The sequence below is a fragment of the Sarcophilus harrisii genome, chromosome 2 (genome assembly GCF_902635505.1).
Source record: "Sarcophilus harrisii chromosome 2, mSarHar1.11, whole genome shotgun sequence".
NCBI lineage: Eukaryota > Metazoa > Chordata > Mammalia > Dasyuromorphia > Dasyuridae > Sarcophilus > Sarcophilus harrisii.
The window spans coordinates 438,269,984-438,295,360 of record NC_045427.1 but is presented as its reverse complement, the minus strand read 5'-3'; the positions used below and the strand labels follow the sequence as shown (position 1 = coordinate 438,295,360).

Below are 25,377 nucleotides of genomic sequence, written 5' to 3'. Positions count from 1 at the left end.
GGGTATATTTTATATCTATAAATGATTCATGTTATTCCCGACCCCCCCAGTAGAATGGAAATTCCTTCAATGAAGAAATTATTGTTTCTGTCTTTATATCTCTAGCATTTAATATATTGTATGGCACATAATAGACAATACATGCTTGAGAATTATATCAGTGAATGGTAGGACTGAAGTCTTCCTAGGTTGAAAGGTATGAAAACTTCCTAGTACCTGTAAGGGAGTTGTAGTGCCCATCCCTGATTGATATACTAATGGACTCTTTTCCATATTCTGCTTTTGTGCCCTGTATGCATTTTTTGGTGTCATACACATAAAGAACATGGTGTACCAGGTCTCTAGTACTTACTGTATTCTTTCCCTAGATGACTTACATGTGTACTTTCCAAAAAATATTCTAAAACCACGGGAAGAAAACAAATCCCTAAAGTGTTTGGGAAGACTACTTGGAACTGCCTCTGACATTTCATTGTATTTTTCCTTCTTTCCTCTCTTCTCACATGACATAAGGAAAGAGTTGCTCCCTTAGATTAGTAAGCTTCCTAGGAAAAAGAAAGGATAAATATAGAAATGGGAAGAATTTTTCTCATAAAGTCATACCCTACATTTTTTACTTTGAATTGTAACTTCCTTTCTATAATGAAGACATATGGTATATGTTCCATGCCAAATTATGCTCACCTTTTTTGGAAGCTGCACTCATTGAGTTATACCATCAATGAATAAGTCTTGGATGGGCTGGGCTCAGACATAGCTGGACTGAGAATTAAATAGGAAAAAGAAGGGCTGGGGTAGGGTTGTCTTAAGGAAATTGCACACCATGGATGATGATAGCAAAGTATCCATTGCCATAGAATAAAATAAATCACAAAAATCACAAACATTCTACTATGACTACATGACTATGAATTATAGAATGTTATGATATCAGAAGTCATAAAATCTCAAAGGCAATGAAAAGACAATTATGGATATTATTAATAATGACTTGAACATGAGAAGAGTTTATAAAATGCATCATCTTAGCCATTTTTACCTGGGAAGGAAGAAATGGATGATGGACAAACATCCAGAGTGCTATAATGGTATCCATGAAAAATTGTTGAAGAACAAAAAGCAAAGGAAAGCTTCTGGTACTAATACCATATTTAGATAAAAATACCCTATCTAGCAACTCAGGACCTAGTTAAGAACTAAGAAATAGGCAGTCAAAATCAATGTCAAAAAGCAATGTAATTTCACCTTGTGCAATTGCCCATTAATGAGATTTGGAGGTATCAATATCTGAAGATATTGATACCTATCTTTCTGTATCTCCTCAATTCAGTAAGATGAATTATCCTATTTCAATTTCCATTAATAGCTTCTAATCCTGTTGTCTAGATTAAATTTATAGAGCAAGTTGATTATCTCATTGTCTGCTCATCCATAAAACATGATACACTGGACAAACCACTGGATTTGAAGTTGGAGGATCTGGGTTCAAAACCAAGCCCTACTAATTATATACTTCTGGAAAGATATGTCATACTTTTAAGCCTCACTTCTTTCAACTGTAAAGGGAGGGGGTTGAAACTGATGATCCCTAAGATGTCTTATAGTTAACTATATGATTCTCATGTGTTTAAAAAAATTCCACTCATTTATTCGTTATCTCTAAGGCAGAGAGTGAATTAAAAAAATAAATTTGTATGGCTGTATTTTAACTTGATTGGTTTTCTTTGCAATCCTACTTTATTTGATCCACTTAAAAACATTTTTCCAAGTAAGGGTTAATAAGTGTCATCAGACTACAAAAGGATCCCCGACATAAAAATAATTAAAAACTCTGACTCTAATGCTAATTTTATAAGGAGGGAAATAATTGGTTAGGAGGAAACAAGCACTGATAATATGGTCTAATAAAATCATAGATTCAGAGGAGAAAAAACTTGGGAGATCATCTAGCTAGTCCATTCTCTAACATTATAGATGAAGACATGAGGGTCAGAAAGAAATAGTAATTGCCCAAAATTACAGAAGTAATAATTAGGAGAGCCAAAATTTTAATCCATTTGCTCCAATTCCAAGATTATTGATAAATATAATCTCTTTGAGATATATTATCTCCCTCTTCCATCTCTGATAACACAAGAGCTGTTTAGTGGATAATTTTGGCAACTTTTTGGTATAAAGTACAAGAAAAAAAATCACAAAATCACAAAATCTCAGAGTTGGAAAGCACATCAGAGGCTTCCTAGTGCAAAGTACCAAAAAAAAAAAAAGCAAAAACAAAAACAAGATTTGGTCTTTGTAATATTTAAAACTAATGTTCTCTGGATTTCTAAAATAAAATACTTTATATCTACTCATTTTCATTGTTGATTTGATTTTGACCAGGGGAAGGAGTAAGTCAAAGCATTTTGATAATGTCTGTCAATACTTAAAAGAGGAGAAATGGCTTGCTTGAAATAAACAATTAAAATGATAATAAAGTAGAACTCAGGTCTTCTCATTAGAATTATAGGGCTCTTTCCACTCTGCACACTGCTTCCTTTGATAGTATGAGTATACATCTGTACTTTGTTAGTAGCCAAAATTCTTTTGGAGCCAAGTCTGGTATTGTGTAATATGGCAAAAACACTGACTTTGGTGTTAGAGAATCAAGCTCCAAATCTCACCCCTACTACTTTTGTGATCTTAGTAGTCAGTCCATTGAATATAGTGTAATATCTTGCTGTTATAGGACCTGAGTTCAAATTTCACCCCTTATATTAGTATAGTGATAATTAACTATTGATCTCTTTGAGGATCAATTTTCTTACCTTCAAAGAGAGTTGGACTAAATGACTATTGATTTCCCTTCCACCTTTAAATCTATGATCCTAAGTTACTTAACTTCTCTGGGACTGTGTTCTCGTCTGTAAAATGAGGAGATTCTTCACAAGGTGATCTCCAAGGTCCTTTACATAAGCTGAGTCATATCATATGAGCTTTACATTCTGATGTTATTGTGTGTGTGTGTGTGTGTGTGTGTGTGTGTGTGTGTGTTATGCATATGTCTTTCTCCCTGTTTTAGTAGGCTGGCTCTGAATGAAGTTCTGGAGTGTTTATTTCTAAAATCAATCTTGTGACCTTAATCAGCTGGTGCTCTTAGCCTCAGTGTTCCCCAGGAGTAGGTAAGGATCATTGCCCTAGTTTCAAATATAATAGTCTAATTTTCCATCAAAATTTATGATTAATGTAGATATATAGACATAGCTATGTTTATGCATGCATTACACATGTATGGGATTTGGACACATATAAGAAAGTAATCATAAGATAAAGTGAAAAATACCTAGAATTTCAAATTTCTATCCCTACTGAAACATTAGATGCACTTCAACAGGAGGAGAAAAAAGATATCACAGAATATAAAAGAACACAACATTGAATGGTGTGGAGAAAATTATACATTACCTTTAAATATACAGGTCAAATTTCATCACAACAAACTTACCTAAAAAAAAAAAACAAAACTTCCAACAACTGTTCACATTATAACTTCCTTGAAAGAAACTTCCTAGGTATCAAGGGTAGTCATTCCTGCTTACTAAAGGGTGCTCCTTTAAAATCCTTGATAGTCATTCTGGGGTGAGATATATTGACTAAAATACCATGTCACATAAACCTCACCTAAGTCACTTCTCTATGGGCCTCAGTTTTCTCTACCATGAAATGAAGAGATTAGAATATGATTTGTTCTAAGATCCCTCCCAAGTCTAATACTTTATATTCTAATTGAATATTCTAAGGCTCCTTCCAGCTCTTGAGTTCCAATAGTCTATATTTTAGGATACTTTTGGTTTTTGAATTCTGTGAAGTGTTATACTATGAAACCGCCTGAAGATCAGTATTCCTATTGTAGAGATATATTATAGACCCATAAATTCAGAGCTTACAAGGAACCTCAATCATTTAGCAAAATCCCCTTCATTTTACAAATAAGAAAACCAAGGCTCGGGAGGTTAGATAACTTAAGGTGACCCAATTAGAGGCAGGATTTTGAACTCAGGTTTTCTGATTCTAGATTCATTGCCCTTTCCACTATATTCCAGCATTTAGCACAGTGTCTGGCATATCATCATAGATGCTTAATAAATGTTTATTGATTGATTAAATGCACTAGTTGATTTCCCATTGTGAATGAAGAAGGTGCTATTAAAAACTACAAGCAATTGTCTTTCTAAAGAATTCAATATTCTTTTTTTATTGCTTCTATTAACATCTATATTTGAGAACTAGGAAAGAAAAATGTTCATTCAGTTGAATTATTCAATGTAATAAATATCATTCCAGTGAAGCCTATGATGTCATTTTATCATGAGTTTAGATACAATTTTGTTACAGATTTTACTTTTAGTTAAAAGTGTTGCAATGAGATCTGTCCAACAGAGGAAGCAGTGACATTTTCCAAAACAGAGGATTATAATTACATACCAAAAAATATATATCTGAGAAAAAGAGCAGAAATATTCTTGAATTCAACAATTGAATGTCTCAACAGCAAACAATAACAACAAATACTACTCCAATAAACAAAACAATAACAACAAATACTACTCCAATAAACAAAGCAAGCCAGAATCTCACAACAATTCATCATCAAGATTACCCCTGAATATCAGATTTAAGTGTTCTCTGGAAAGGTTAGGTGCCCTGTCAGATAATAGAAGAGGAGGTGTCAGTCTTGCCCTTGATTATTGTACAAGATGATTAGAAGAGGCTAAGAGGTTAATTTTCACCCTGTCAGGGCTTCTGGTTATGATGTTGAGGGCTAGATGGATAAAATGGAAGGCTTTGTAAGCTGTCTTACTTAACAAGAGATTCAGATGGATATTTACTACTTTCCTACCTACCCTCTAGATTCTCCTACCCCCACACAGCACAGAAACTTTCGGAAAGAGCTTTTTTGTTATTGTTTCAGAATCTTCCTGTGAATTGGACTCTCCCCCCCACCAAAAAAAAAAAAAAAAAAAAGCTATAACTTAAGAAGCAAGAAGGCTTTTAAACCATTATCTGGCCTAATTCCATCATATTAACATATGGGAAAATTGAGGTCTACAGAAAGAAAGCGATTTGCCTATGGTCAAAAAGGCATATACTTGAGAAAAAGAGAACAGAAATGTTCTTTAACTCAACAATTCAGTGTCTAAATAGTAAAAAAAAAAAAAAAAAAAGACAAAAAACCCTATCCCAATAAACAAAGCAAGCCACAACACACACACACACACACACACACACACACACACACACACACTTCATCAAATTTACTCCTGAATATCAGTTTGAGGTGCTCTCTGAAAAAGTTGGATGCTCCGCCAAATAACAGAGTAGGTGTTAGTCTTGCCCTTGATTATTGTACAAGATGATTAAAGGAGGTTAAGGGGTATTAGGGACTGGACTTAAGTCTTCCAATTACTACTCTGGGGCTCTTCTCACAGGTCTACCCTATCACCCTCAAATAAATGTACTTAGACATGCAAAACATATGCACAAGAAAAGTTGACTAACATATATACATTGAGGATCAAATGGAGAGGAAAGGCAATTAAGTCCTTTGAGTTATATCCAAGGAGAAATCACTTGGGGCTAATGTATTCAGAGAAGCCTCCACAGAAGCAGAAGAACTAGAGCTGGGTCTAGAAGTCTGCATTGCAAAGAGAATAGGTGAGAGCCATTATGTAATGATCACAAGATTTAGGATTAGGAGGCGACTTTGGAAGTCATCTAGTCCACTTTTTTACTTTATAGTTAACAAAACAGAATTCTAGCGTTGCTCAAGTGTAATAGGTTATAACCAGCAGAATCTAAATCTTTCCACTACTCCACGATTGCCTTTGAGGAGAATGGAGATAGGAGGAGAGAGAGGAACTGTTTGAGTAGAGATCCCTGGGGCAGGAATGCCTATAGTTAGATAGATCAGGATTTTTTTAAAGAAATGATGAAAGAGATCTTGGGATCTTAATGAGCAGCTTTAGAAATTAAGATTCACTTTATGAAATCTGCATAATTAGAAGAAAATTTGCTTTACAAAATCATCATAATAATAACTTTTTTGTACCAAAGACTAACTTAAAGAGTCATTCATTTAAAGAGACTTATACTAGAACTACTGTCCTGAAAGAGAGCAAACCTCTATCAATAATGACCAGGGCTTTTGCAGGCTTGATCATAGCTTCTTGTCTCTTACCTGGGATGCAGCTGGCTGGCCAATGATGACCCAACCTGGACACTTCTGGTCCTGATGAGAGACAGAAGCATTAGATGCCCACTGATCCAGGAAACCTTTTGGTGTATAAACTCCACAGTCTTTAATGCTGGTCTTTTGTTCAAACTCTTCACATACCCCATCTCCATCATGAAAATAACATCGGCTGGGCTCATCTGCAAAAGGTAGACAAATGGCAGGGGGAAAGCATGTGGGAGTCTTTCTCAGTTATTTGCTTGATTTATCTCATTTAAGAAAATAACATGAATCCTTAGAATCAAAGCATCTAAAAGTTGGAAAAAGGTTCCTTGTGAGATCCTTTCTAATCTTTGTCTAAAACAGTTATATTTCTCTGAAACATTTTTAAGGAAACTATCATCCAGAATGCATTTGAAAATGATGCAGAAGGCATGAATCTGGAAAAATGTCAATTTTTAGAAAGCACCTCCAAATACTGAGTTTAAAAATTTGTCTCCCTATAATTTCTATCGCTCCAAATTTCTAATCTCAATGGCCAATCAAAATAAGTCTAATCCCTCTTTCACATAATGAATCTTCAGGTGTTTGAAGATGTCAAGTATTCATGATCCCTTTCCAAAAATATTTGAATGCTTTATGATATCTTTATTCTGATCTTAACATGCACCAAAAGAGCAATTCTATATTCATAGCAGAACATACAAGACACTATGTTAACAGCATGAATTTCTATTTTGTACTTCTTGTTTAAAAACAAACATTATTATTACACACACTGCTTTCAAAACTGTCCAGATTATCTGCTTCTTTCTGAATTTTTATATCTTTTGGGTAGACATACATACATGTATGTGTATATACACAAACACATATACCACACAATTGTATATGTCTAATTGTATATTGTATATATGTCTGCACCTTAAGGACATCACTTTTCAGTGAGGTAGATTTACCCTTCACAAGTCCTCTGGAGACAGATTTAGTTTAGTATTGTACTTATTACAGTTCTTAAGGCTTTCAAAGTTGTTTTCTTTCACTCTCCTGTTGTCCCTATAAAAACTGTTGTTTTGATTCTGCTCCTCTCACTTTGCCTCAGTTCATACCACAGAGGATTTTCAGTGATTGTCTCTTTCATCATTTCTTAAGTATAATAACATTCTATTATCTCCACATACTACAATTTGTTCAACCATTCTCCAATTGATGGGGCACCCCCTTGGATCCAGTTTCTTTTTTTTCCCCTTTCTCTTTTTTCCCCCTTTAATCCCTCCCTTACTCTCTTAAATGATACTCATATAACATGATTTTAAGTCCCTTGACAAGCAAAAGACATATCTTAAGTTCCCACATAGGACTTTTTAAAAAATATAATAAAGATAAGTTGGTTATTTGGATAATTGAGGATAAAAATTCATTTTTTTCATGGTGTTTCAGGTCATTCAAGAGCAAGCAGGAGTTTCATCCTGTTGGAGGAATAGTTGAATACATTTGCCCCTACATGCTGGGCTATTATTCTGATACACTTTTATACATCTTAGAATTTCTGAGTTGTGATGCTACCTTCCACATTAGTAGAACCTATGTATTTTCTACAACATTTGAGCTCAAACAAAAATTAAATATTGAAAATGGTCATAATGATATATTCTAAAAACAGAATGGATGGCATTTACAAAAAAAGGTTATGGTACTGAAGTGATCCTGGGGATTATAACTGTATTGTAATCATAACCATATTAATCAGGATGGAATGATTTTTAGCAAGCTTAATAATTAGGTAGCACAATGGCAAGTATTGTCTTGAGTCATAAGTAGACAAGAAGATTCTCCCTACTCAGAAAAAGTCTGTAAAGGAGAAAGAAATAAGCTTTCTATAGTAAAATATACAATGATTCTTGAATTGGCAGACCTGAGTTGAAAGTCTATCCCCAACTACTTCCTATTCATGAGACATCGAAGAAATTATATCCCTTGTCTGGGTCTTAGTTTTCTCACCTTTAAAATGAAAGATTTGAACCAGAAACTACCTGTGGTTCATATGATCATAGACTTAGAGCATCCATTCCAATCTTTTCACTTTACACATGGGATAATTGAGGCTCAGAATGTCACAACTAATAAGTGTCAGAGATGGGATTTGACTCTAGATGGGATTTGACTCTAGGGCTTCTTGGTTCTAAGTCTAGCATTTGATTCACCACACAATACTTCCTTCCAGGTCCAAGCTTTCTGATCCTAATAAGATTTGTGTTCTTAAGATGACTATCTGCAAAATAAGAGTCACTGAATGTAATGTCAAATGAATTTTGAGTCCTTTCCAACTTCCTCAGACCCCTGTTTACTTCTATAAACAGTTTATACAGTGAAATACCATCACAAGAGCCAGAATAAATCAATTCATTATAATTCAATTATTTAATGATGGGCTATTTCCAGCTGGAGACTCCAGTGACCAATAACATGCCTGAGGGAAAGAGGCTGGACTGATGATAGAAATATGATCTGTGTCTCTGTAGCATACATCTCTTATGGTATGGAGCCAACTTATATATGATGAAAATGGAATCTCATCTAATCATGACCATCTGTAACGTCATTCCTCCTCATATTCTTTTTGCTTTTTTTAATTTAAAAAATTTCCTCCCCCAAGAATGCTTCTACACATCATTTCCTGGGCATCTCTCTTCCCTAAGACAATGGAATGGGATCATATTTTTGGCAGGTAAGTGAGTTAGCAGGACTCCCTTTCAATTATGGACCACTGACTGGATATGAGATCATTAGAATTGTAAAAATAGGAAGAGAGCATGAGATGAAACCTACCATTTAGTCCTTAAGCCAAAAGGCATCATGGCATTATAGAGGAGAAGGATGGTGCTGTAGTAAGTAAACAATCAAAATTTGAGAGATTTGACTAATCATGTCATTTTCTTGGTACTCAAACTTTCATGAAATGGGGACAGTAATACTTGCCCTATCTACTTCATAAGTGTGTTGTGAGAATTAAATGATATCTAATTCATATGATATGATGATATTTAGAAAGGCTCAAGACCAGTTCTCTATCTTATTCATAGTAATATCAACAACAATGATGATTATAGGGATGGTGAAGATGAGAATATATGGAAAAGAGTTATATAAAATATTATATTAACGCATGGTATTCCTGTTAGAGTCAGTGAAAAAGTCAATCATAGATGTCTTTGTTGATCAATCCTTTCGATCATATCCAACTCTTTGTAACTTCTTTTGAGTTTTGGCAAAGATACTAGGGAAATTTGCCATTTCCTTCTCCATCTCATTTTATCGATGAGGAAATGAGGTACACAGGGATAAGTGACTTATCCAGGGTCACAGAGCTAATAAAGCATTTGGGGTCAGATTTGAACTCAAAGAGATGTCTTCCTGACTCCAAACTGGGCATTCTATCCACTACACCACCAAGCTATCCTGACTAATATTCCAAAAGTATTGGGAAAAGTGGGTTCAAATCCTGTTTATATCACTTATCAACTGTAAACTTGGGAAATGTATTCTTCTTTATAGGCCTCAGTTTCCCTATCTATAATAGGAAAAGTCTTGACCAGATGATCTATATATTTCTTTCTAACTCTAATATTTTGTAATTCCATAATCTAAATCTCTTAATTCCAGAGGCATAAAGCATGTACTGAATGTTACCAGATGGTACAGCTCTGGGGTAAACATTATCATTAGATCTTCCCTTCCCACTTTAGTGGTAGAGAGGAGAGTTCTAATCATTCTGGGCATGCTAACACACTGGGTCATATATCATCGTAAGCACAGGCTCCCAGGCTACTATTTTTGTGTAAAAGCACACATTTGTCCAAAACATAAAAGAGGAGTGGGGCTAGGGAGAGCAATACATTGATTTTCTCATATTCCTGTAGTATAGTCAAATTTCAAAGAACATTACTAAAGAGTATGTGGCTACCCACAATAGGAATTAAAAGTATTCAGCACAAGTTGTAGGAAACACTTCCTATACTCTAAACTCTTCTCCTACCCTGCCAAACATCAGGGGTCTATTTGAATGAAAGGAGAAACAACTTTGTGAAAAGCTTATCATTCCTTCCCTGCTCACATATCCTCAGATTCATGATGTCTAAGATAACAGGGTTTCCTATATTGTTGTTATTTGAGACAAAAGCCTTCTACCTCCCCTAATATAGTGGTAAGATCCTATGATAGGTATAAACAAAACCTCAGATCTACTCTAGTCAGATGCCTCAATTCATTATCACATGAAAAGGAAATCTCTGATTTCTATAATGTGTGTGTGTGTGTGTATGAAAAAGAGAAAGAATTTGTATTTTATGTGTGTCAGTTTTCATGCACATGCTGGTGTGAGTGTATGTGTATGTAAACATACCCATACCTGTTTTTTACAAACCTGTCATTTCATTAATGTAGGGAATTCTAATGTAGAAATTCCGTTGCAATTAATAGTTTGAGAGTGTTGCCTGAGGCACCAAGAGGTTAAATGACTTGCTTAGAATCATGCTGTGGATCTGTGTCCAAGGCAGGCCTCGAATCCCAACTCAGAGGCCAGCTGTCTATCCTCTACATCACACTGAATCTCACAGAATTCTTACAGAGGCTAATTTCTTCCTGATCATGCCTAAGACCCCAATAAATCTGTCTGCTTGGAGTCAGTAGAGTCTGAGGGAGGAAGAAAACAGAGAGACAGAGCTTTCTGAACTTCATGGAGATTATCCACTTCCTGCCAAGATCTTGTTGAACATGCCTGCTGGAGGTCCCTTCTCTAAACAAGACCCTATTACCTAGATAGGTCTCTCCTCCATTCTTGCTTGCTACTATTGACCCAGGGATTATTAGTTATGTGTCCAGCCCCATGAGGGATTCACTCCTTTCAAAAGCTGGGGTGAAAATGAAAAAAATGTGTTAGAAACCACAGGGGAAGCTTTTAATTTATTTTTATAATTTACATCTTAACCTCCCTCACTTTCAAAGCTCTGTTTCTGCAAGGGCACACCATCTTTCTATTTAAGGATAAAACACAAACTGTAATTTATCCTGGTATTTCAAAAAACATCAGAGTATGCACATTAGTCTACTCTCTTGTTTTACAAATGGGGAAATGATGGCTAAAGGACATGAAATCATTGGACCAATACCACACAGCTAATAAATGTGAGACATGGGGTTTAAATTGGGATCCTTTGAAAACAATCAATATTCTTTCTTCTTGAACATATACCTTACTTTCTAATGAAGATTTGGTGAATTTAATTTCATTCTATGGAATTTAGTTTTATTCAATGGATATTTATGAAACATCTAGAAACAGTTGTATTCATAAAATTTCAGAGTAGGAAAGGAGTTTAGAGATCTACTATAATCCTTTCATTTTACAGATAAGGATCCAGAGAAACTGAAAACTTTACTGACTTGTCCAAGGAGTCAGAACTTGAATCACCACCTCCTGACTCTTCCTCTAAAGTTCTTCTCATTTTAGTTCAATAACTAAGATGTGCTTAGCATGGTCCTCTTTTGTCATGTAAAGACTTTTTATAGGAATATCTTTGAATTGTAATCTGGTTTATAAATTGTTCACACAATGGGAATCCCAATAAGCTCCTGCATTTTTATCAAAGCTATGTTAATTTCCATTGTGAACTGGGAGTCAAGACATAAAGGTTTTAGTTTCCATTTTGTGTGACCGTAAGCAAATAATTTCCCTTTTCTGGATTTTATTTTTCTAGTCTTTAAAATAAGAAGTTTGATCTAGATGATCTCTAAGGTTCTTTCTAACTCTGTCATTCTCGAGAAGGATTCCTAGGGAGGGGAAGGAGAGTGGAAAGAACTGCAGCTTTGGAGTCAGAAGATTCCAAACAAAGGTGGAAAATCCTGCTTCTGTCATTCATTCGTAGTTCCAAGGAGTTCATATAAAAACAGACAGTGTCTAATAACTTAATGCCATGATTTCATCCAAAGATCTCAATGCTCTAATTTCTATTTTATCAATGAAAGACAAATCTCTTTTTTTGGCTCTACTCCTGTCCATTGAGTTGAGGAACTACACTTTTGGTAGAATTGATAGGAGTGTGGTGATAATAAATGATTGTCTCTTCTCTTGTTGAACCAAAATCTGCCAATGTTCCCAGTGTTCCCCAGTCAGATAATCACAGACTTGCTGCAAATGGACTAATAAGGAGGATGCCTATTTTTCTCATTTTTTATTTAAAATTTAAGTGTGTCATATGGCAAGTTAAAAATATTTCAGTCTGCATCTTCAAAAACCTAAGCAAGAGTGAAAATCGTTACCCCATTAAAGTTGGAAAAAGTAAGCCTCAGGGACAATCATATTAAAAGTAAAATCTAGGATTTATAGAATCTTAGGATTCTAAGTTCTATGATTTAACTATCACTTGTTGAGAATATGTTAAAACTTTTTTCCACATAAAGTAAGAGGCTGAGTTTGTAGTCTCTGTTATTCCATCTTCAGAATTCTATAATCCTAAAGTGTGGTCTTCAGGGTTGTAAAATTTGCAGCTATAGATGGTACCTCTGTGTTCATTCCAAAGGATCATTCAGAGATAGTATCACAAAAATTGTCTAGTATATCCCTCTCATTTTACAGTTGAAGAATCCAAGGCTCGAAGAGATTAAGTGTGATTTTATTCAAGACCACAGCAAAGTCAGTAGTCAAACTCGGGTATTTGACTTAAAACATCTTTTCCATGGTACCATACTAATAATTACTTAGAAATAACTTAATGGTGGGGAGATAGTTATGTTATCAATGTTTATCAAGTGACTATGGGGACAAATTCATATTATTGAAAAGTTAATCTAAAACAATTTGTTAATCATTGACTTATCTAGTTATTCTAATTATTTATCCTTGATGTAATATTCCAGTTACCTTTTTTCCATCACTCTTCCCTTTTCAAAGATCTTCTTTATTTGACTATTTAACTAACTTCAATTTAGATTTTCATCAGAACTGGTAATTTTAAATTGCCCTGAAACCAAGTAGCAAGTGGTCATCTTCCAAACTAGACAAAGACAAAAACATCCAAGAGCTGAGGATATGGCAAGTACAATGGAAAAAGTCAAAAGAGGAATATGTCCCGCTCCCTCAAGAAGAAGGTGTAAGGGACTGCTGAAGGTTTTGGAACCAGTGCTAGCAATTGGCAACTCCCGTTTAGAAGATCATTTAACTCAGATACAGCCTGGAGAAGGGTTAGTTAATGCAACATCCTTTTATCTTAAAAAAATCAGCAATGTTGCTAGAAATCTCTGGTTTCAGTCTTCCCAATAATCACTAGGATGAAAAATGAGGGGGAAAGGATATTGTCTTGAAAACTACAAGGACTGCCAAAAGCTTGGCCCACTGAGAAATGTGACTACCTATAGAAGGAAAGATGAGAGCTCCTTATTTTACAAGAGTTATGAATCTGCAAGTTAGCCAAAAGCAGAAAAATAGCACATGGACCATGAACAATATTATTTAACTTATGGTATAGACTACATTCTTGAATTGGATTTTAATTCTTAAGGCTATTTATTAAAGTATTGATGACACATATCTACCATAGCTTCCCATCATCAACTCAAATAACATCTGATTAGCAACAGGTAATTTTCTTTAGCACAATGACCTCTATCTAAAAATAGCTATCTATTTCTATATCTATCTAGTTATGTATCTAAATAAATATGTATACCACATACATATGTATGTATGTGTATATATATATATATATATATATATATATATACACATACATACATATGTGTGTCTATATATTTTCCTCTCCTCCCCCAGATCAGACAAAAGAAATAGTATTTTTAAGCTCAGCTGTTAGTCTAGGGATAGTTCCAATCATAACAAACTTTATACCACATAAGTATTCACTCATCCAAGTTTTAAAAAAAGAAAAGAGAAAAAAAAAAAGGACAAAAATGCATGAACTTGGCGTCCAAGTAACAGATTCTTGGAGCAAAGCAGATGGGATAACTTAACCCCTAACAATGTGTAATAATTTATGTAGGAATTGTTCCATGGTAGATAGATTGGTGTGGAACTCTTCAGGATTGAAAATATTCAGATCCTATAGTGTCTATCTTCAAAGGTTTGATTTTCATTCCAGACTATTGATCTCACTTAGTAATTCTTATCGCTAGGAATAGTATCTTGTTAATCCTTGCTATTAGATCAGCATAAATGGAACACTGAAGGCAAGAAATAGATGACTTGTCACATATATTGAAGTTTACTATAAGCTTTACATACATGATAAAGGTCTAAGATCAGCAGGGTCTATTGACTTTAGAAAGATTACATTAGTTTCCATATCTTTCACTGATTCAGATCTCAACAAAGGGAATCACTTTTCCTGCTCCATCAAGTGGATCTCTAATCAGTGATAAAGATTTTAGGATAAGTAAGTCTATGTGTCTCTTGTACTTTTAAAATCTCACAGAAGAATACTAGAATGTTTACATTAGTTCCTCGAAACCATCTTATAATTTCTTTTTTTCATAACATGATATGATGGGATCCAAAGAGGACCTACTTTATACCAAATTCTACTTTGAAAGTAATTTTAGTGGACTTTCAATGAATATACTCATTAAATATGTACAATAGAAACATGGGAGGTAAAGGACATTAGAATGAAATAATATAGAATATCAGAATCACAAGGGATCTTAAGACATGGAATGTTAGGTAATACAGCTTAAAACATTAGAGCCAGAACTGACCTTATTTGAACTTTTTCCATTTAAAGACAATGAAATATTGTTGCAAGTGAGTTAATGGCAGAGTCAGGATAACAACTTTGGACTTGTATTTGAGAAGAGTTAATATTGTTTCCACTATACTATGTTGAGGTAGGTTATAAATCTAAATTTATATTAAAATATTAAAATTAATTTTTGCAAAATATTTGAAAAACATGTTTTTAAAATACAATTTTATTAATTTTCCTTGCATCAACAAATTTCTCTCAGAAAAGCATATCTTCCTAAAGCTGTTCTTTCTTTATTTATGTAGCTTTGTTTCTCTCAAAAGAATTAGAAAATTATGCAAACTTTTCTGGATAAGATGAAATATGTTAGGATTTAACAGAGTGCTTTGAAAATCTTATCAATTTATATGAATTTGGATTCAAATCTGAACTCTTCCATTTACCAATTTTGTAACTTAGGTAAATAACTTCTACTTTGGCCAATAAATTGTATGCTGGACATAAAATCAGACATATCTTGGTTATATCCTGCCTCTGAAACTTACCAGTGAAGTGAATTTGGATAAATCATGTAACATCTCTGAGTCTATGCTTCCTTATCTAGAAAATGAGGAAGTTGGACTAGATGACCTCTGAGATTCCAGTCAGCTCTAAATTTATACTCCTTCAAACCTTGGCAATATAAAGTTAATTGGCTGGCTAATCACTAAAGGTACAGTTAGTTTGAACATTCTATGTTGTAAACTTCATTTGCCAGGTTTACAATACTAAGCAAATGAGCGGTATGTTACAACAAAGTTCTGATGATTTCCCTTGGACCTTCCCCTTTTCCTGGCCCCATTCTACCATTCAAGTCCTATTCCTCCCTAATCTTGGCCCCATGTTCCCCCCCCCCCCTTCCACACCCACACCCACATACATTGTCTGATGATTAAAAAAAATGTAGTAAACAGCATAGTATTTTAGTGAAATCTGAAGATACCAAGGAACTGGGAGATATCTTAAAAACAAGGAGAAAGAAGGATTGAAGAAAATGTAAAAAAGAAAAAAAAAACTTTAGATGTAAAGCAAGAAATAACAAAGTGAGATTTAGCTGGAGGCATAAACTAAAAAACAGTCCTCTCCAAACACCCCCCCCAAAAAAGAAATGAGTAAAAAACACAGATATTTAGAGGATTTGCCCAAATGGAAACTACTAAAACACAGAGATTCAAGATGACAAGAGATAATAAATTACAAATAATATGCTCACAATGTTAATCTCTTTGAAAAGGAAAAATGAAAAGTGATATTTCAAACATTATACAAAATTTTAGTCCCCTTTCTGCTACTAAGGCATATGACATTGTGTCACTTCCCTAATATGGGCCTCAGTTTCTTTATTTAAAAAAAAGAGACAGAGACAGTGATGGTAAAAATGTTATGTATCTAATTTATATTTCAGAGCAGGAGTGGGAATTAGGCTTATAGTACTCTTTAACTTTCTATGTTTTTTATTTTTTATTTTATTTTATTCTATTCCTATAATTTTGTAGACTTAAAGGACTTAATTGTTCTAGGGTTTTTTCCATTTCTAACATTCTATGACATTATATTTGAAGCTCATCAAATTAATATTAAATATGTAGAAACCTGTGATAAGATACACAGACATATGGATAGAAAGACAAAATACAAGTATTTATGTGCACTTCTTTAATGAGGAGACTTCATCTATGTAGAAACTTCCTCCACTGAAGATCCACTATTCTTCTGAAATTCGGCTTTGAGTTCCCAAGAGCAAAAAGAGGTTAAATGACCTGCTTATATTTAGGTTGCTAGTATGTTTCAGAGACAGGATTTGAACTCAGTTTTTCATAATAAAAAGACTGGTCCCCAGAATGCTATCTTTAGCTATATCTCCTATGTCCATATGCACTACAAAAATGAGGAGGGACACAGACACAACACAGAAAGAGGAAGAGAGAGACAGACCGACAGACAGACAGACAAAAATAGAGAGACAGAGACAGAGAGAGACAAAGACCGAGACAAACAGAAAGAGAAACAGAGAGACAGAAACAGACATAAACAGCTATAGAGACACACAGAGAAGTTAAAATAAATTGCTATCAGTGAAATGTCATTTTTCAATGCATAATTGGCAAATATTTTGAGGAGTTAGATTTTTATAACTAGGTGAGATTCTTATCAGAATATTTCCTAGATGGTCTCTTCTGATCATTAGATGAGTCAGGCTTCCACATAAAAAGTAAGTCAGTTACCTTAACTTGATACAGATGCTCATGACTAAAGGTGACCACAGTATGATTGCTCCCAGTAGGGTTCATGTAAAGAAACCATAGCTTCACATTCTACCCTTTCTAGCCAATGATTGATCTGGACTTCCTTAAAGATTGATAATCTTCTGCCATCCTACTTACACATGGTTTTCTCTCTTCTATAATATTAACAATTCCCTTGGTCACCAAGCCAGGAGAGACATCCTAAAATAGTGGAAGCTGAGACATACTATAGTTATAATTTGGTGAGTTCCCTTTATCTCATTTGTCTGGTTACTCTTGGAAACTTTGTCATTTCCCAACTGGTTAGTATCTCTTTGAATTCAGATGTCCTTGAATGGCTACGTGGTTTTAATTGTTTTCTTTTCTCTATCAATATTTGTGAGTATGTTTTTATCTTTCCAGTCAAACATTGTAAGAAAGGGGGAAAAGAAGAAAAGGTAGAATGAGGGAAATAATGAGAGAAACAAAAGGACTCAAATCCTAAGGGTTAAAGTTTAAGGGGAAAATGAAAAATTGATAGGCACTTCCAAAAGCCTGACCTTCATTCAAATGTTTTTATAAAAGCCTAGAGTTTGGGGGCATTTGGGGACATTACATATGGAAAATTTTTCTTCTGATTGATTACTGAGAATTTCAGTGCAACCAATACCATGATTCTCAACAATAGTCATCTGAAGTCATTGATTATTAGATAGAGCTGGAGTTATTTGTTCATTGTTTATACTCAATGTTCTTCAAACTAGACTACCAGTTAGATATTCACTGAACCTAAACAGTTCTCTTTTGCCTCACTATATTGTCTTAAGCTATTCTGTACTTAAAATGTATATTTATCTCATATTCATTTGTAAAACTTATTTTAAAATGTATATTTATCTCATATTCATTTGTAAAACTTATTTTCCTTTAAGGCTCAGCAACTGTACAATCTTCTCTGAAAGCTTCTTTATTATTTTCACTAAAAGTCAATCCTCTCTTCACATATTCTTGTTACTTTGTCTGGATTTTCCCTTACCACTATCTTTCCCTCTCCCCTACAACCACTTTCAATATTATCTTGTACTTGCATAGGTCAGAAATTTTATTAGTTTTCATCTTTAAAAAATCTATTTATCTATATACACATATATGTATGTATATATTAATACTTTCTCTGTGTCTCTGTCTCTCTGTGTCTCTGTCTGTGTCTGTGTCTGTGTCTGTCTCTGTCTCTCTCTCTCTCTCTCCCCCACACAGATACAAACACATCTAGAACTTAGCAAAAAACCTCGCTATTTGCAAAGGATCTGTGATTTCATGTGGGGAACTTCTCATGTGGGGACCCCTCAACCAGAATATTGAAAGCATTCTGTGACTTAGCAGACTACAGGATCCTAGATTTAGAACTGGAAGGCCAGTTCCTCATTTTATAGATGCAGAAACTGAATCAAAGAGAAATTAAGTGACTAGTTAGTCAATAAGTGGTAAAATCAAGATTTGAATTCAGATCCGATGATTCCAAATTCCATATTCTTTCCACTGAATCAGATAATGGGGATTTGCTAGAGAATACCTGAAGCTGAGCCATGCTCATATGGTTCTACCTTAAGTAAGTGTCAGAGATGTTACTAGAACAACACCTATTTACTATATCTAGTTGTTTCTACTGCCTTAAGCTTTTTAGGTATCTAATATATGATGTTGCTTAATTGACTTCATTCATCAATCAGTTTTTTCATTTGTTGGTTCAACAAAATTATGGTGAATAGTTTTGTGATGGAGCTATGGGGGACACCAAAAAACATGTCCTGTGTAGACATTAGAAGCCCATAATGTGGGTAAGATACAATCCACAAAATTCAGGGAATAGATCTATCACTAGGCTATTCAGGAACCAAATTAGAAAACTTTAAAAGATTCCCCACAAAGGTCTGGGCTTGAATCAATTTATTTTTACTTTCCAGGTATTCAGCAAATCTTTTGCCTGAGCACTTTGGTGAAGAGAACTAAGATTTTGGCAGTAACTAGGGCACTCATTGTTTGGGACTGAAAATTGTGTGAGAGTTCAGGTTCTATTATTCTGCTAGTATGGCTGGTGGCTTTATTGAATTTTTTACATAAGATTTTAAGACATTAAACATCACTTAAAAAGAATGAGAAACTTGAACCCCAGAGATCATACAAGTACTAAGCAACTGAGTATAGAATCAAACTGGAATTCCCTGATTCCAAAATTTTTCTTTAATAGTGCACAAAACAAAGTTCATTCCACCAATCAAAGCATATTTTTTAGATTGTTCAGAGAGTTAAAGAAACTATATGAGAGTCTTTTGATTAATCTTTTTTTTTTTTAAAAGTAGTGGTGGAGAAGGAGTAAGGAAGCATAATCAACATATGTTGATTGAGAAATGCCTATATATATGGGGTGACTTCCATGACATTCCATATGAGGAATTTATAAAAACAATTGAGGATGCTTAAATATTATTTTTCCATAGCAAAGGTTATCACAATTGATAGTAAGTTAACATGAGATTCGTACACTAAAAGGATTGGTTTACTTATCCTAAATTGGCTAAATACTCCATTTTCTTTAGGGATTATAGTGAAAAGGACTGGCTTTGTGTCTTAATAGCTATAAAATCAGTATTTTTTTTCAAATCTCAAAATATTTTGGATTTCTCATGTATATACCAGCATAGTTGTCTTGAGTCACAAAACATTTTATTCCAGTATTCTGTCTTATGCAAGAAACCTCTATCCAATGTCTCTGAAAGAACATCATATCAAGCTTCTGCTCAAGTACTTCTAATTTAAAGCAATTCAGTCCTTTACAAATTCCCTCTCATTGGACAAGCCTAATTTTTAAAAGAAAACATTGCTCATTTTGAGCTGAAATTTGTTTCCCTGTAATTAATTATCACTCTTCAATCAGTTCTAGCTTTGCCTTAGGAACTTCATAAAACATATTTGTGCTCTCTTTTACATAACAGCTCTTCAGAGATAATTGAGGATAGCTATCCCTATCCTCAATCATCCCAAAGGTCTTCTTTTCCAGATTAAAGATCCTCAATTTCCTACATCTCCCTTCCAGCCAGACTCTTCTAGAAATTTCCAGTTCAACCATAGTGAGTTAGAGCATCACTAAATTTGTCTTCTACACTCACTGCTTGGGAATACATTAGATTAAGAGAAGATAATAACAAAAAATAATGAGATTTAGAAGTAGAATCCAACTTTTCTATTTTCTATTTATAATATGATTTTCACTTTGATAGATTACCTAAATCTGATACTTAGATTAAATAAAATTTTATAAAAATTAGCTGATGGTAATTGAAAGATTTGCAACATTTAATTCAGTCTTATGGAAAATTTCAGTATGGACTTTTAATTGGTCTTGAGAGTTGTAAACTTAGGAACAGGTTTTTGGTTTATTTTGTTTTTCCCTTGAGGGAATACCTCAGTAGAAGAGGGAGGGTAATTTTTGGAAAGTGATAATATATAAGGACAAAAAAAAAAAGAACAAAAATATGCTTAATTTTTTTTTTTTAAATCATACTGTAAGGAAAAGAGTATTTCACTTTGAAAAGGTTAATCAGCTTAGCATACCACTTCTAACGTCATCCTTCTGTGAAAAAAAAAACAAACAAACAAACAGAAAACAGACCTTTCAAAACACACTCCATTGCTTTATAGGATAGAAGTAAATTCCTAAATCTGTTTAGAACTTTCTGTGATCTGATCCCATTTTACCTAAACAACTTCATTTCCAGCCATGTTAGTCTTCTCAATGTCTCCCATACAGTCTTTGTTATTTCCACTAGCATGTTTTTTGCTTATCTTGTCTCTAGCTTCCTTTGCCTAAACTCCTCTCTCCTATTTGAATCTTGCCACCTTTTCTGAGCAGCTTTACTTGATCTCTTTACCACATGGTGATCTGTCCCTCTTAATCCCTTTGATGGTTGTTCTGTCAAGTCTGACTCTTTCTGACCCCATGTTAGGGTAGATACTGAAGTATCTAGGCAAAGATAGTAGAGTAGTTTGCCATTTCCTTCTCCAGCTCATTTTTACAGATGAAGAAATGAGGCAAATAGGGTTAAGTGGGCCCAGGGTCACACAGATAGTAAGGTCTAAGACTGGATTTGAATTCATCAAGAGGAGTCTTACTGATTCCAAGCCCAGTGATCTATTCATTGTGTCATCATCCAGTCCCTAATTCCTTTAGGACTTGTTATCTTGAACATTTATTGCAGCTTATCATCTGCTGCCTTATAAGGCAGTTATCTTTTCAGTGTATATGCCTTGTAATCTAGATAGGTAGATTATATATAGATATATAGATTTATATAAAGTATAATATATTCTGAATACTATTCTTATCATAACAACTATAGGTATTTTACACTGTCACAAACAACAAGAGTAACTGCCATTTCTACTATATTTCAAAAGTATAGAGTTCTAAGGTGTTTCAAAAGCATAAAGCACTTTTCCTTCCCACACTACCACCATGAAGAAGGGAACATAAGTATTAGTATCTAAAATTTTAGCTCAAACAATGAAACTCTTGAACATTCAATTTTTTACGTATCAGAATTATCATTTGAATCCAGGTCATGGAATCAGGGGGAATTTCTATTGGGAAAAAAAAAAAAAGGAGCACCTTAAGGATTAATTTTTTTTTTTTTGTAAATGAGGAAAGTAAGGCTCAGAAACGGTGAAAATACCTTGAATACAATGAATACTTAATAAATAATTGAATTGACTTGCCAATAGTCAAGGTTGGATAGTCAGTAACTGATAGGACCAGGATTTACACTGAAATCATCCAATTTCAAGAATAATAAAACCGCTATGTTAAGACCAGCAAATCACTTTCCTTCTAATAACTCTGTGAAATTATGCTCATTTTACAAATGGAAATAGAATATCTTTCTATGGATCATCCTGATAGTGGCAGCACCAGATTTTCTGCCTCTAAATCCAGTGGTTTTTCTGCCATATGATTCTATCTTGTCATAAGCATTCATAGAAGATCATTTAGATCTGGAAGGGTCTTGAAAGGACAGGAAGTACAACCTCTTCCCCTCTCCTTTAACAAATGAGGAAACTGAAGTCAAGAGAAGTTAGGTGATTTGTCCAACGTCACACAAATATTAAACAGCAGCCAGAATTTGAGCTCAAGTCCTCAAAACAATACATAGCACTCTTTTCACTGTACCACATTCAATCCATACCAATTAATTGATCATCTTATTTTTTGTCTTTTTGAATGATTATTGCAAATATTTGTGATAAAGAAATCTTATAATTTCAATAACAGTGATAAGATCTTCTTTCAAAAATGGTTAAATGTCTCCTGATCAACTTTAGGTTAAAGTTATTGATCATCATTCAGTCAGTAAGGCTAGCCTGAAGCCTTGGTAAATGAGAATGAAAGACATTTAAATAAATGAAAGTGCTAAGGGGATTTAGTACAACTTGGCTTCAAGTCAAAGAGAGTGCTGGTAAGTGAGGTAAGTGAGAGTTCTGGGGGTCTTTAGGTTAATGAAGCTTCTAATCAATATCAGTATTTACTAGCTGAGGGGACTATGAGCACAGGATGTCTTTAGTCAATAAGTATACTGAGTGTTTAGATCATGTTAGTTCTGAATATCTTAAACTCATTGAAGGTGCAATTGTTTAGGTTAATGAAGGGGCTAATTATCTGGAGCAACCAAAATGTCAACTATTTTCACATCATTGAGGATATTAGCCACCTTTAAGATAATAATATTTCTGGATATTTTCTGGTCAGTGAACATACTGAGTACCTACATCAATTAGGGTATAAATATTGTAAATGAAATATGAGCTTAAAACATTTAACTGAGAAAGAATTGCCAATATCAAAGGAATATAGTTTCTCTTAGTGTTGTTACAAAAGTAGAGTGGAGGGGAGGGAATAAATGAATGAAATTATTTATCATTTTGTGAAAGTATGACCCATTTATCAGTTGATTTTAAGAATACTACTCAGTAACCTAAAATTTTAAAAAGAGGAATGATATTAGAACCATATCCTTCACTCAATATTGCAATTTACTTCAGGTCAATTAATTTCTTTGTGTTATACAGCTCATCCATATAATTTGCTTCTTATCCAAGCTTTATAATCTATCATCCTTAAAGTAATCTTTAAAAAATAAGGTTAGAAAGCTGAGACTAGATATAATATATAGTTAGAAGAAGTAAGGTATGAAAAAAACCTAAAGGTAGTTTCTAACAGATGCAGTCGATGAGAAAATGGTTGAATCCTTTAAAGTTAAGGATAGCAAATGGATATTATAAACTATAACTGTTCTAAAAAAATGAATATGGTAAACACCAAAAAAGCATCCTAAGAATTATATTAATTTTTGCTGAATGAATTAAAATCAGGAAAACAATACATACTGTCTACAATAAATGTAAATAAAATAGCATTAGCAAAATAAATGAAAATGAATGCTATGAAATCATAATAGTCAAGAATATGAGAAAGCACCCTGCTTTGTTTCTCTTAAAGAGAAAAAAAACACTAGGTTGTGTAACATTGAATATAAGATAAGAATCTTTTGATGTATTGATTTATTTTTCTAAACTGTTTCTTTTCCCTTCTCTCCTCCCTCAATCCCTTTTAGTATAAGAGACAGATCTTTAGATGAGATAGATTGAAAAATGTAGATGATATAAAATAATAGATTAAAAAAAAATAAAGCTAAGGGAATATTGTGGGCTTTCAGTGAAATCCAATACATGCTAAGGAACAGAAACCAGCTAGTGTGAAAGGGACATCGGATGAAAAGCTAGTAAAGGAATTGTTTCTTCTGAGTTCCAACGTGAGCAAAACCCAAACAAGGTAATTTCATAGAACACAGAATGAAAGAACAGAGAGAAAAGGTAGAAAGTAGAATGTTAAAATAAAAAAAAAACAAAAACAAAAACAAAAAACTTTAAATATAGAAAGTAGAATATGAGTTGGAAAGAGAGATCATCTAAGAGAAGAAAATGGGGCACAGGGAGTAAGTAAAATGACTTGTCCACAGACTTATATGAATTAACTACAGAGACAAAGTCACAACCCAAATATATTGAAGCTCAATGCTTTTGCAGTATTGTTGTGTAAATATTTGGCTATCTCCCTACTATTGTCTTAAGTCCTGGCTAGGGGAGTATTTTCAAACAAGACATTTTCAGAGTCATCCTGTGCTAAAACAAATTTGTCTGCACTCATTAAAATGCTTGGGAGGACAAAATGTCAAAAGCAAAACTAAAATTCATTATTGCTACAAGATCCAGAACCAGGCTGGGAGAGCAGGATATAATCCGTTGAAGTATTTGGAGGGTTTTAACACCTCCTGGATCACTGTCTTGTGGCAGAGGGGCTTGTGTAGCTAAATGAAAATATGAGCTATGCCATGCAGGGTTACCCCAAACAGACAGTTCAGAGTGCAAAGTACTGATAAAAGGTAATCCATTGGAGAGGGAAATGGCAAACCACTTTAGTATGTTTGCCAAGAAAACCTCATGGACAGTATGGAGCCCAGAAGGGCTCCATGGGTCATGAACAGGCAGATAAAATGGAACAATTGAACAACAACAATAATTCAAAATTTCTATTTTTCATGAGCTATGGAAAACAGGCCATATGAAAAACATACATTCATGTATGCTTCCTGTTACAAAATAATGTTAAGAGTGGAAGCAAAACAAAAATTGGAAAAGAAAAACATTTTTCATTTCTGACCCCAAATGTTCTAGCATTTGGAATTTAAGGTATTGTAATGAAAGCTACTACATTTGAGAAAAGGATCACGGAGTACTAACTGGGATCTCAAAAACTCTTGTAGATGAAGAAGCAGTTTTGGAAGAGAAAGTGTTGTTGCCCAAGATTGTACAAGAGAGTAAGCCTGAAGAATAACAACTGGGACTGGAGTCTCCAAATCCCCTGTGATAAGATTTAGATCTGGAAGGCCCACCTTAACAATCACCTAATCTATCCCTCACTTTTGCTTTATAAAAGAGGAAACTGAGGTGCAGAGATGGGAAGTGACTTGTCTTAAATCAGCTATCAGCTACAGAGATGAGATTTGAACTCAAGTCCTCCGACTCTTTATTCAGAATT

The 25,377-nt window shown here is 34.0% G+C and overlaps 1 protein-coding gene across 2 annotated transcripts in view; it reads right to left on the bottom strand.

The window, feature by feature from the left end:
* Window positions 1-25,377, bottom strand: part of PAPPA (pappalysin 1) — a 266,709-nt gene that overhangs the window by 105,048 nt on the left and 136,284 nt on the right. For both annotated transcript variants that reach the window (XM_003757073.2, XM_031954192.1), the window contains exon 10: window positions 6,218-6,411. In XM_003757073.2, the coding sequence (XP_003757121.1) occupies window positions 6,218-6,411 (194 nt within the window). The remainder of the gene's footprint in view (window positions 1-6,217; window positions 6,412-25,377) is intronic.